Source organism: Puntigrus tetrazona, chromosome 10 (genome assembly GCF_018831695.1).
Source record: "Puntigrus tetrazona isolate hp1 chromosome 10, ASM1883169v1, whole genome shotgun sequence".
In the NCBI taxonomy this organism is placed as follows: Eukaryota; Metazoa; Chordata; class Actinopteri; order Cypriniformes; family Cyprinidae; genus Puntigrus; species Puntigrus tetrazona.
This window is the reverse complement of record NC_056708.1, coordinates 10371765-10383446: the sequence shown is the minus strand read 5'-3', so window position 1 is coordinate 10383446 and position 11682 is coordinate 10371765. Positions and strand designations below refer to the sequence as shown.

Below are 11682 nucleotides of genomic sequence, written 5' to 3'. Positions count from 1 at the left end.
ATATATATATATATATATATATATATATATATATATATATATAGGTCAATCTTAAGTAAGCTGAATAATCAGGTCTGCGCAATATTTTGCGCGGCGATGACTTGCACGAATGCAAAGCGCTCTACTCTTCCGGTGTTTGGGGTCATTGTGACAATGCTTCTCACACGGAGTCCAATATCGTGTATACCGATGGAGTTAGTGGACAGTTTACTACATGGACGCGTATAACGTTGCCAACGTCTTTGGAAATTTAACAAGGTCACTTGTTTTAAATACCAGAGACCAGCACAAAAGAGTTTGGATATTGGACTCAACCTGAACATGTCAAACCCACCGCCGGTACCGGAGAAGTCGAGTCCGGTCACACCGCAGGCGACAAAGAAAGCCCTGCTCGGGGACTGCTGGAGCTGTCGGATCCTCTCCGGCCTTGGGCTGCTGGCTTCTGCGGCATATGTGGGCATGCACGGGCGGAGGGCCATGAGTCCAGGCGGACCCCCGTCTTTGGGCATAGCGGTTCAGTTTACGTTTGCAGCAGGTGGGTTCATTCATGTCCTCTCTGTTATGGTCCATAATATCACAACTGACTCTGATTTGTTCACAGGTTTGGCTGCCTGGGGCATAGTGGTGATCACTGATCCAGTGGGGAGGTGCACAAAAGTAGCATAGCTTGCATTTGGACTTTTGAGTGAATAACCAGAGCCACACTGGCAGAGTTATGAAATTCAAATAATGATGAGAATGTGATATTTCAATAAATGTTTTTATTTGCAACTTATAAGGCCTCTTTCTTTCCAGGTTTATATATATATATATATATATATATATATATATATATATATATATATATATATATATATATATATATATATATATATATACAAAGGTCACTTGTTTTAAATACCAGAGACCAGCACAAAAGTTTGGATTTATATATATATATATATATATATATATATATATATATATATATATATATATATATATATATCCATTATTATAATAACATACTTAAATCATTATAGCATATTAAGTGCACAAAATTTATGAATGACCTGATTTTTATTTAGGAATGCAAAAACACTGACAGTCATTTTGAAGAGAAAATTATGAGTTGGCATTTGGTCCAACTGAATTCTCTCTTCTTTTTTTAATTATCATCAGTGAACAAAGATAATAAACCAGTACATCCACAAAATTATATTTGTTAAAAAAAAAAAAAAAAAAAAAAAAAGTCCTCTGACTCTTGCCAGGGAACCATTGACTTTGCCTTTAGGTGGGAACAGGTTATATTTATGAATATTTTAATGCATCATAAAGGTAGCCAGTTAAAAAAAATGATGTTAAAAATCTGAATACTTTCAGCACAAATTGATTTCAAAATAACTGTAAATTCATCAGACCTTCCAGAAATGGCACGATAAACAGTCAGAGACAGAGGGTAAGAAAGTTGATCTTCACCTCCGCACAGCCTCGAAGAGACCTGAAGAGTGTTGAACTCCTCAATCCCAGACTGACAGATCAGAGTCTCGTCCTCCAGAGGAACCCCGCAGACAGAAATCATCTGATCCTCACATGCCAGGCCCTCCAAAGCTTCAATCTGAGCCTGGAAAAGTTAAAGACAATAAACCATACAAGTTTGTCTAAATTAAAGTATTCAAATAAAAAACGTTTATGTATCAACTATGTAAAAATCTGAAAAGTACCTTGATTTGGGCAACAGTCTCTGATCCATTCAGATGAATAGAGTGCAAAGTTTGACCACAAACAAACAACTGCATGATGTTCAGTCTAGTCATGAAACAGAAATTAAAACATACAATCTACTTGACGGAGTCCTTACAAACAGCACAGTATAAACTGTTATATAGGCAGTGATTAATACCTGACCCATTTTACCTCATCATAGCACACAAATAGTACTTTGGTGTTGGTAATCCTTTTTTAAAAATCATTAGATGCAGATATACGATATACAACATTTAAAGAAATTGTTCATCCAATACTGAAAATATGCTCCAGTCAAAATACCAGTCCATAATCTATTTTTATTAGCTGTTTGGACTCATTCTGACGGCACCCATTTGCTGCAAAGGATCCAATTGGTGAGCAAGTGATGTGAGGCTAAATTTCTTCAAATCTGAGATTTGCTTTGCTTTTGTTTTATCTTGTTGGGAAATAAAACTTAAAATTGTAACTTAGCTGTGTTTTGGAACATGTTCTAAAAAAAGTCTAGTAGCCGGTCCATATTGTTTATATATTTATATAAAAGAGTTTACTAATAAAGTATAGGTTAATCATGAGTAAACTGAACGATTCACGCACTGTTATCAAGTTTGCGCAATATTTGCGCAGCAATGACTTGCACGAATGCAAAGCGCTATACTCTTCCTGTGTTTGGGGTCATTGTGACGCCAATGCTTCTCAAAGTGTCCGAAATCGTGCATAGCGATGGAGTTGGTGGACAATTTACTGCATGGACGCATATAACGTCGCCAACTTCTTTGGAAATGTAACAGGGTCGTTTGTTTTAAAGACCAGAGACCAGCACAAAAGAGTTTGGATATTGGGCTCGTCAACCTGAACATGTCAAACCCACCGCCGGTACCGGAGAAGTCGAGTCCGCAGGCCACTATTCTGCTCGGGGACTGCTGGAGCTGTCGGATGCTGTTGGGCAGTGGGCTGTTGACTTATGGGGGATATGTGGGCATGCAGGCGCGGAGGGCCATGAGTCCAGGCGGACCCCCGTCTTTGGGCATAGCGGTTCAGTTTATGTTTGCTGCAGGTCTGTTCATTCATGTCCTCTCTGTTATGGTTCATAATATCACAACTGACTCTGATCGATTCTCTTCACAGGTTTGGCTGCCTGGGGCGTAGTGGTGATGGTTAAACCAGCGGAGAAGTACACAAGAGTAGCATAGATTGCATTTGGACTTTTGAGTGAATAACCAGAGCCACACTGGCAGAGTTATGAAATTCAAATAATGATGAGAATGTGCTTCAGTGATATTTCAATAAATGTTTTTATTTGCAACTTTTAAGGCCTCTTTCTTTCCAGGTGATTTAGTAATTATCTCATTATAGTTTTAATCATATTAATCAATCAACATTTTAATCATTATAGCGCATGAAGTGCTTAAAATATTTTTTTATGAATTATTGTTAATTACCTGATATTGTTTATAAATTATTTAGGAATGCAAAAACACTCATTTTGAAGAGCAAATTACGAGTTGGCATTTGGTCCTTTCTTTTTGCCAAATGTTGGGACAACGTTGACAAAGCGTCGGTTATACTGAATTCTTCTCTTTGCCCTGCCGGTCTTTTTCTTTTTTTTCTCCTGCTTGTCTACCTAGAATAATCATCAGTGAACAAAGTCAATAAACCAGTAGATGCCCAGAATTATATTTGTAAAATAGCACGGGATATAAACATTGTTGACATGTATCTTGCCTTGGGAGTCTGTCCTCTGACTTTGCCTGCTCTTGCCAGGGAACCATGGACTTTGCCTTTGGGTGGGAACAGATTATATTTATGAATATTTTAATGCATCATAAGGTAGCCAGTGCAAAAAAACAAAAACAAGAAGATGATTTACAGATGCTTCTGAATGCTTTCAGCACAAATTGATTTCAAAATAACGTAATTCATCAGACCTTCCAGAAATGGCACGATAAACAGTCAGAGACAGAGGGTAAGAAAGTTGATCTTCACCTCCGCACAGCCTCGAAGAGACCTGAAGAGTGTTGAACTCCTCAATCCCAGACTGACAGATCAGAGTCTCGTCCTCCAGAGGAACCCCGCAGACAGAAATCATCTGATCCTCACATGCCAGGCCCTCCAAAGCTTCAATCTGAGCCTGGAAAAAAAGTACAAGTTTGTCTAAATTAAAGTATTCAAATAAAAAAACGTTTATGTATCAACTATGTAAAAATCTGAAAAGTACCTTGATTTGGGCAACAGTCTCTGATCCATTCAGATGAATAGAGTGCAAAGTTTGACCACAAACAAACAACTGCATGATGTTCAGTCTAGTCATGAAACAGAAATTAAAACATACAATCTACTTGACGGAGTCCTCACAAACAGCACAGTATAAACAACATCATTCTTTAAATATTAAAACCACGTACCGAAAACTGTCCTGGCGCCAGATACGAACAACAAACACGACAACAACAAACTCCGTGAAAGTGTCGGCCTGTGCGTGCGCGTGCGCGTTTTATCAAAGCCGCGTTAAAGTCCTCTGGGCAGCTTCTAAATCCGTTTTATTGTAACATCGCGTTTTTAACATATATGTGAAAATAACGTTGTAGAAACTTAGTCATGATAATTCTTACGCATTTTTCCTTTGGTGTCAATGTTTTTTTTAGTCGTCTCTGAAAATATAACCCTTACGCTTTTGTCCTTTGTTTGTCAATAAAGTTTTCTCACTCACGCGCATGACGTCACATGCCTCTGTCCTTCCTCTCTCGGATCTGAGGGAAATGTCCGCCTCCGTCAGAAGCATGTCTTTGACGGTCTGCCGAGCTGCGAGAGTCGCTTACAGAGCTTTTAATCCAGCCACACGTTCGCTGTGTACCGGAGTTTGCCTAAGAGTTGGTGTTATTTTAATTACACGCTCATTTGTACCGTATGATTAATATAGGTAGTGTAATAACCGGCGGTGCATCAGCTGTCACAGTATAGAGTTGCATCGTATTATTTGTTCTTGAAATGTTGAAATGCGACAAGCAGTCATTCTAGCTTCCTTCTGAAACACATCTAAGTCATTTAACAATATTATTTGGTCTCATTTTAGACAGAAAGCCACCCCGCTGAAGTTTCAAGGGGCTTCGTTGAGTCCACAGAAGAGTTCAGGTTCGTGGAGAGACTCGTTCCTCCTTCACGCATCCCAGCTCCACCTAAACATGAAGGTCCTGCGCCGTCGGGATGGATCCCACCATCAGGTAAACGCATGTGTATTTTTACCCCAAAATGCGTGTAATCTTAACATTGGCGTTAAGGGATGTATGTGGCTTAATTGCATTCTCATCCGTGAAGTTCTGTTTTTATTGTCATCGAATATATAGCTACACCACCTGCCCTGCCTTACATGATCCGTCGCTCCAGAATGCACAACGTGCCGGTGTACTCGGACATAAAGCACGGGAATCAGCACAGCACCCTCCTCAGAAAGATCGAGGGAGACATATGGGTGAGCGACACGAACAGACCTGTTTACGAGCACAGCCTGTTATAGTTTAGTCCGGCTCTTTTGTTAACCGACTGTCAATTAATTTCAGGCCCTGAATAAGGATATTAAGGAACTCCTGCTGGGCCTCACGGGCAAAGAGCCTGCAACGCAGGTTAATGAAGTAACGGGGACCATAAGAATTAAAGGGCAGTTTGATAAAGAGCTGAAGGAGTGGCTGTTGACGAAGGGATTTTAAAGCTGGTGTGGGCACAGCTAATGAACTGAACTGCAAGACGAAGGCTGAGAGGAAACGTGTAATAGTGTTCTCTCAGGCCGCAAACTGTCATTAGTGTACCGTTTTCAGTACCTGTGTTTTGCTGTTGTATTAAACAGTTTGTGATTGTCTCCAACTTGTTTCCACGTGGTCACTGTTGTTTAGCACTGAATTTCTGGTAAAGGAAATATAAATATGCGTATCTAATAATTGTACCTGCACTTTTGCTCAATTGCAAACATCAAACAATTATGCATACAGTAAAAAATAAATAAATAAATGATTTGTTCGTCTCTAATGCTGTCTAGGTACAGGTCAACTTAAAGTCAACAAACCCGTAAAGCTTTTTTTATTTGCAAAATGACTATGAATGTACAACGTTTCAAATTGGTCGAAATGTAAGTAAATGGATAAAAGGAAACTCGTGCGCAAATACTGCGCAGCATTGACATTTGAAAAGCGAGGGCGCGAATACGTCATCATGTTGCGACGAGCATCGTTGTTCTGACGTGACGCTTTACTGTGAAAGCAAGTTTAAAATCACGGGCTGAAAAATATCTGGAGGTTTTTATATACGTGTTGGTGAATGTTTTATGGAATAGAAGTACGCATGCAGAAAAGTCCGTCAGGTAAGATAAACACTGAAAAATTAATAGGAGATGTTTAGTGGTGGAATTTCTTATTAGAATCTGTTATAATGCTTTTGCGAAACCTTTGGGCTCAACATTAGAATTAGTTAATAAAGGAAAAAACTTTTTGTTTTAATTGCAGATCTGAAAATTAATGCCAGTGCAGTCTACCTCGGTAAATTAGCTGCTCATGGATCCTGTTAGACGTAAAATCCCTGCGTGCGTTCGTTCGTTACTCAGCGATACTGCCCCGAAAGAGGAGGAACACTTCAGCGACTGGCCTGAAACTGACTCCCAATCAATTACCACCAAAGATGGGATCGCACTGCCCCAAAGAGGGACTTCTGAAGCTCTTTTGAACCCTGCTGATGGGACAGCGGCTGGAACTACTGCATCAGTCAAACCGTGTGGGCTTTGCCTGTCCAAACCCTCCTGTTACACTTGCCCGAGGTGTAATGTCCCATATTGCGGATTGGCATGTTATAGGAGTCAGAATCACTCTTTATGCTCAGAGGAGTTTTATAAAGAGTCCGTGCTGCAGGAACTGAAATCCCAAGGTGTCTCAGACGAGGAAGGGAAAAGCAAGATGCAGGAAATTCTGCTCCGGCTCAGACAGAGCGCAGAGAGCGAGGGAGGAATGGAGAATTTATTAAGGACCCTGGGAGAAGATGAAACCAGTGTGACCGAAAACGACGCACATGCTTTGGAGCTGCTCTCTCGGTTAGCAGAGATTCAATCTGGCGGAGATGAAATGAGTCACGAGACAGAAGAGATACTAGCAAAACTCAGAGACATTGAAGATGGGAGTGATGAAGAGGAAGCTGGTGTAGCTGAGAAGTTAGCAGGCCTGGATGTTGACTCTCTTTCAGAGGAAGAACTCTGGTTGTTGTTGTCAGCCCAGGAAAAGGAGAAATTTGAAAGACTGGTGAAAGAAGGTGGCATTGGTGGACTGGTTGACCTGTGGAGCCCCTGGTGGGAACGGCATGAGAAAGATGCTAAAGCACTTATTGAGGAATTTACGTCTGAGAATGACGAAGAAATGCACAATGTGAATGTTAAAAAAGACAGTCAAAATAAAGTCAGTAGCAGTGAAGTAAAATCTGCCGAATCACTGAAAAGCGCAATCCCTCCAATAAGTGCAAAAATTGCTCCTCTTCACACGTTATCTTCAAAGCCATCTCCTCTAGTGGGGTACAGCCTGATCAGTGGTCTTTATGGATACGCCTTCTCACTGTGTCTCTATAATGGAGACATCTCAGAGATGTCGCTTGAGTTCTGTCAGGCGGTGCTTGCCGTCTCGGAGGGTTTGGGTGCCGGACGGGCCTTCAACTCTGTCTCTGAGGTTCTCGAAGCCGGAATGAGAGCCGTATCTACAGGAGGATACTTCGATCTTGAGGACCCTTTAGCTCCTCTCCGAGCTGTGGAAGCTGTGGCTCATATTCTGACTGGAGGGAGCAGAGAGGACGCTGTGGGATATTCTCTGTCCGCTCTGTCCCAGCTGCGCACCGCTTTCAGCAAGGCGAAGGCTTCTGTTCCTAAGGAAGACGAGCAGACGAGGCGGATGTATTTTCAAGCTGGAAAGAAGTGCGAGTTTTTTCAGTCTTGGGTTAAAGAGAATCCCAAAGTTTTGAGGAGTCTCGCAGGATGTGTGTGGATGGACTATGAGAGAAGGGAGATGGAGAGGATGAGATTAGAGGGAGAGAAGAAATGCTTAGAAAAGGGACGGGAAAAAAGTAAAGGAGCTCTGATAGAAGAAATTGAGTGATTGTATTGTTTGTATTTTTAAAGAAAAAAGGAAAAAGTAATCAAATAAAACTGTATTACAAGCATTTGTGGCTGAAGAATTAAAAAAGTAGTTTGAAGTGCCCCTATTATGGGTTATGGTTAATATTTTGGGTTTTGGGAATCCCCAACAACAGGCGGACATGCATGCAAGGTCAAAAAACATCTTCATTGTCTTATAATATGCATTTATTTCTTATCTTATGTGCTCAATAACTCCCAAATGGGTGGGATTTGTTTTTAAAATGACTAATTTCAGTGATTCAGTGTCCAGTCTTTCTTTCGAGAGACAACTTTATACATGGTACACTTTCAGGTTTAAAACTCCGTAGGATGCTTTCATTCACTTAGAGAAAGGTCATTTTCAAAAATCCATAATAGGGGCACTTTAATGCTGCAGTCCACACTTGAAGATTCCATTGAACGTTGATGATAATAAAAATGTTTTTAATAATATAATACAATATATTTTTCATATTTTAAAAACATTTGAATGAATAGAAAGCAACCTTACGATGCAAATAAAAACAATATATGCCATATATTCTGTCCTGTCTGGTTCTCTGCGCTGATAAGGACACGTCCACTGGTTGAACACATCAAGTCTGTATTAATAAATGTAAGGGATTATTCTGTAGGGCACTCGTCTGCAGTACGTGTCCCAGGCCAGTCCGTATTTGGCTCTGCACTGTTTCTCATCTCTGGCCTCTCGGTGGATGAGCAGAATAGTGAAATATATGACATAGAAGTAAGGCAGAATATGTGACATCCCTAAGGGCAAAAAGTTGGAATAACAAATGATTAACTCACAGTGCAATTATGATTTGATGACCAAAAAAAAAAAACATTTTTTTGGTCATGAAATATTTTGATATGTGGGATGTTTATTGGCTATTGGGCTAGTTATTTATGTAGACCTGGCAACCCTAGTCTGTGTAAACAATTATTATCATGTAGGAGTGTTGAAGGAATGATAACTATAAAATAAATTATAATTTACCGCAAGGCAGGGACCACGCCAGAGCCATGAGAAGGTCCCCCAGGTAGTTTGGGTGCCTGACAAACCCCCACCAACCCGAAACCAAGAGACGCTTTCCTGTTGCAGTGGCAATGGTTTCCAGGTCTAAGAAAGGATGAGAAAATTCCTCATTTATACTAATCTGGAAGCCATAATTTGCCAAAAAATTCACTAAAGTTAGCATATCAAAAGTATTACTAACGTGATACACTTTTATGTGTGGGGTCTCTTCTGAACTGATTTTTCTGAGAGTTGGAGTTCCGGAAAATGTAATAACCAATTCCTGCAAAAGATTTAAAAAAGGTTAGAAAATGTGGTTAGAAAATTGCTGGTCAAACAGGCTTTAGATTACCATTTAGAAGAATAATCCCTGCTGCTCCGAGTGTACTAAGCGATTGTGGGTGCACAACCAGAAACATGGCCTGAAGACCATACGTGAAGGGAACCCAGGCCAGATCGCCAAACGCCAACATAAACCCAAATCCATCATGCACAATGTCCATAGTAGTAAGCACAGCCTCCTGCAGACACACGCATATGGCAAAGTTGGGTGCATTTGGAACTTAGTCTATATTAATATATGCATGTATATATTTACAGAATAGACTGGTTTTCTCATACTTCGTTCCACAGGGCATCTGTCACGTAGAGGAGCTGGAAGCCGTTGACAAGCAGCATGGCAAGAGATGGAGAGTCTCTTAGCTCTACTTCTTTCATTAACATCCCCAGGTTTATTACCACCTGAAAAACACCAATGCAAATTAGGAGATAAAGTGGGTTACAATGCTTCGAAATTGGATATTAGCATATTAGAATGATTTCTGAACGATTGTGTGACACTGAAGACTGGAGTAATGTTGCTGAAAATTCAGCTTTTTATCAAAGGAGCAAATTTAATTTTTAGATTTAAAGTAGAAAACTGTTATTTTAAATTTGTACAATATTACAGTTTAAACTTACCAAAACCAAACCTTTAAACAAGTGCATATTTATTTACATACACGTAAACATCTGTTGTGACTCTTACCCAGCCTATTAATCCAGGTCTCAGTTCACAGAAATATTTCAAGTCGAAGTCTCCAATCCGTGGGTTGAGCTCCCGGCCCATGAAGAAGTCGTATAGAGGATTTCCTATAAAGTTGACAAATACTTCAAAGAGACTTCTAAGTAGAAGCATATCTGGAAAATCGGACAATAACTGTAAATGATCTGTAATTATCACAACTTATTATCTAACCTGTGTTTCCTCCAATTGATAAAGCATGCTGAGATGCCCAGAAAGAGCGTATATACAGGTACATAGACAACAGGTAGGACACACCGATGGCACATACGGCCAGAGGCAAGATCAGCTCAAACAGATACCCGAGTGGCATTCCCAGCCCAAGACATACTAGCAACAGGATAGCAGTAAAGCTCAGGGCATGGAAACCTAAGAAATACAGATGTAAAAATCAGGTCAAAGTCATATCATACACTACCTTTCAATAGGTTTAGAAAGGTTTTAATTTAATATTAAGCAGCACAACTCATTTCAACACTGATAATAATCAGAAGTTTATCTTGAGCACCGAATCTGCATTATAATTATTTTTTTGTAAAAATGCAGACTTAAATAATGAAACAATGCTAAACTTAAATGAACAAAGAAATTAAGCATTGTCCGGATATAAGGGAAAGCTAGAGTTTACTGACAAATGGAGTTTGAACTCTACCTACTCCGTATGTACACTAAAAGGTGGTAAAACCAAGGACAGGAGGTCAAAGATTATCATGTCAACAAAGACGATTTGTGTTTAATTTGTGTCAAAGACTCAAAGACAAATGTATTAATAGCATTACTTGTATAACATTACAAACAGGTAGACAGCATATATTACCATTAATGGGATATTTAAGTCTGGATCCATCTCTCAGGACCAATCCTTCAGAAACCTGTTAACAAATAAATCAGTTTAATATCTGAAAATATCTTAATATCTTCAGAAAATAACCGAATTTGTCTTTCAAGGAAACCAACTATACACTATCTCACCTTCCCTATGGGCAGCAGATAGAGAAAACTCTGCAGGGTGATCCAACCTACGATGAGGACCGCGGCCAAAGGGTCCCATAAGTGTGCTGCGGGGGTTAAAGGAGGAGGCCACTGCAGGACACTGGCTGCTGGAGAGCGACACACACTCAGCAGGTACAGGACCGTCAGAGGCAGGAACACAGGGATACAGGTGGCACCTGGACAGGTGAGGTGGACAGATAAGGCACAGAAGCCACGCACACAAACACATGCACATATACAACAAATAGTATCTCACCGAGAGCACCTCCAAATTCCCTTTCAGGTGTCGCTTTGTGCTTGTTAGGCTTCATTTCGCCTGTTCGGGACAAAGACGAGTTCTTAGCATGGCTGGCAAAACATTTAAAGCATACAAGAAATGTCTATTATTTAAATTTTTGTTAAATGCGGTAATTGTTTAGTATACGTTACGCGCTTGTAACGTCACGTTTACTTTAAATCAACTAATTAACCCCTCAGTAACGTATTAATACGTACATATATTTAGCGTATGTTTCTCTTACCTCTGTTTCCCGCAAACGTACTGTTATAGTGTATGGAAAGCGCTCATCATTACTGTAGATGCCTGATGACTGAGGCGACGCCTGCGCTCAGAACACGCTGTATGCCTTCGAGCAAGCTGACCAATCAGCGCGTACCCCTGCTGTCAGAAGAGTGGGGAGAGACAACCAGGGAACCAATCAGAATCAGAGACGAGCGGCTGAAACCGCCCCTAATGTTTTCCTGACCAAT

The 11682-nt window shown here is 40.3% G+C and overlaps 7 protein-coding genes across 8 annotated transcripts; 4 read left to right on the top strand and 3 right to left on the bottom strand.

Moving 5' to 3' along the window:
• The first annotated feature begins 114 nt into the window (after positions 1 to 114).
• LOC122352947 (distal membrane-arm assembly complex protein 1-like) lies at positions 115 to 771 on the top strand. Its single transcript, XM_043250724.1, has 2 exons — positions 115 to 535; positions 602 to 771. Exons 1-2 carry the CDS (start codon positions 322 to 324, stop codon positions 664 to 666), a joined length of 279 nt encoding a protein of 92 aa, XP_043106659.1. The 5' UTR covers positions 115 to 321; the 3' UTR covers positions 667 to 771.
• A 288-nt stretch (positions 772 to 1059) lies between these two features.
• LOC122352420 (ubiquitin-like protein FUBI) lies at positions 1060 to 1853 on the bottom strand. The gene is made up of 4 exons (XM_043249835.1): positions 1704 to 1853; positions 1459 to 1603; positions 1242 to 1267; positions 1060 to 1080 (listed from the first exon to the last, which is right to left on the bottom strand). Exons 1-4 carry the CDS (start codon positions 1794 to 1796, stop codon positions 1060 to 1062), a joined length of 285 nt encoding a protein of 94 aa, XP_043105770.1. The 5' UTR covers positions 1797 to 1853.
• A 519-nt stretch (positions 1854 to 2372) lies between these two features.
• On the top strand, positions 2373 to 3031 carry LOC122352676 (distal membrane-arm assembly complex protein 1-like). Its single transcript, XM_043250197.1, has 2 exons — positions 2373 to 2782; positions 2854 to 3031. Exons 1-2 carry the CDS (start codon positions 2584 to 2586, stop codon positions 2916 to 2918), a joined length of 264 nt encoding a protein of 87 aa, XP_043106132.1. The 5' UTR covers positions 2373 to 2583; the 3' UTR covers positions 2919 to 3031.
• On the bottom strand, positions 3002 to 4270 carry faub (FAU ubiquitin like and ribosomal protein S30 fusion b). The gene is made up of 5 exons (XM_043250196.1): positions 4131 to 4270; positions 3944 to 4028; positions 3712 to 3856; positions 3451 to 3506; positions 3002 to 3349 (listed from the first exon to the last, which is right to left on the bottom strand). The coding sequence occupies exons 2-5, from the start codon at positions 4016 to 4018 to the stop codon at positions 3224 to 3226; spliced, it is 402 nt and encodes a 133-aa protein (XP_043106131.1). The 5' UTR covers positions 4019 to 4028; positions 4131 to 4270; the 3' UTR covers positions 3002 to 3223.
• A 158-nt stretch (positions 4271 to 4428) lies between these two features.
• Positions 4429 to 5583, top strand: mrpl49 (mitochondrial ribosomal protein L49). Its single transcript, XM_043250195.1, has 4 exons — positions 4429 to 4595; positions 4799 to 4946; positions 5070 to 5194; positions 5283 to 5583. The coding sequence occupies exons 1-4, from the start codon at positions 4440 to 4442 to the stop codon at positions 5427 to 5429; spliced, it is 576 nt and encodes a 191-aa protein (XP_043106130.1). The 5' UTR covers positions 4429 to 4439; the 3' UTR covers positions 5430 to 5583.
• A 135-nt stretch (positions 5584 to 5718) lies between these two features.
• On the top strand, positions 5719 to 7945 carry znhit2 (zinc finger, HIT-type containing 2). The gene is made up of 2 exons (XM_043250191.1): positions 5719 to 6076; positions 6219 to 7945. Exon 2 carries the CDS (start codon positions 6267 to 6269, stop codon positions 7839 to 7841), a length of 1575 nt encoding a protein of 524 aa, XP_043106126.1. The 5' UTR covers positions 5719 to 6076; positions 6219 to 6266; the 3' UTR covers positions 7842 to 7945.
• A 339-nt stretch (positions 7946 to 8284) lies between these two features.
• On the bottom strand, positions 8285 to 11601 carry tm7sf2 (transmembrane 7 superfamily member 2). 2 transcript variants are annotated; one of them, XM_043250192.1, is made up of 11 exons: positions 11454 to 11601; positions 11189 to 11248; positions 10912 to 11108; positions 10757 to 10811; positions 10114 to 10308; positions 9904 to 10007; positions 9498 to 9617; positions 9229 to 9397; positions 9079 to 9159; positions 8859 to 8981; positions 8285 to 8629 (listed from the first exon to the last, which is right to left on the bottom strand). In XM_043250192.1, the coding sequence occupies exons 2-11, from the start codon at positions 11241 to 11243 to the stop codon at positions 8469 to 8471; spliced, it is 1260 nt and encodes a 419-aa protein (XP_043106127.1). In that variant the 5' UTR covers positions 11244 to 11248; positions 11454 to 11601; the 3' UTR covers positions 8285 to 8468. The 2 variants fall into 2 exon arrangements, with proteins under 2 accessions (XP_043106127.1, XP_043106128.1); XM_043250193.1 differs by having other exon boundaries at positions 11189 to 11280; positions 11454 to 11531.
• Between the last annotated feature and the right edge of the window lie 81 nt (positions 11602 to 11682).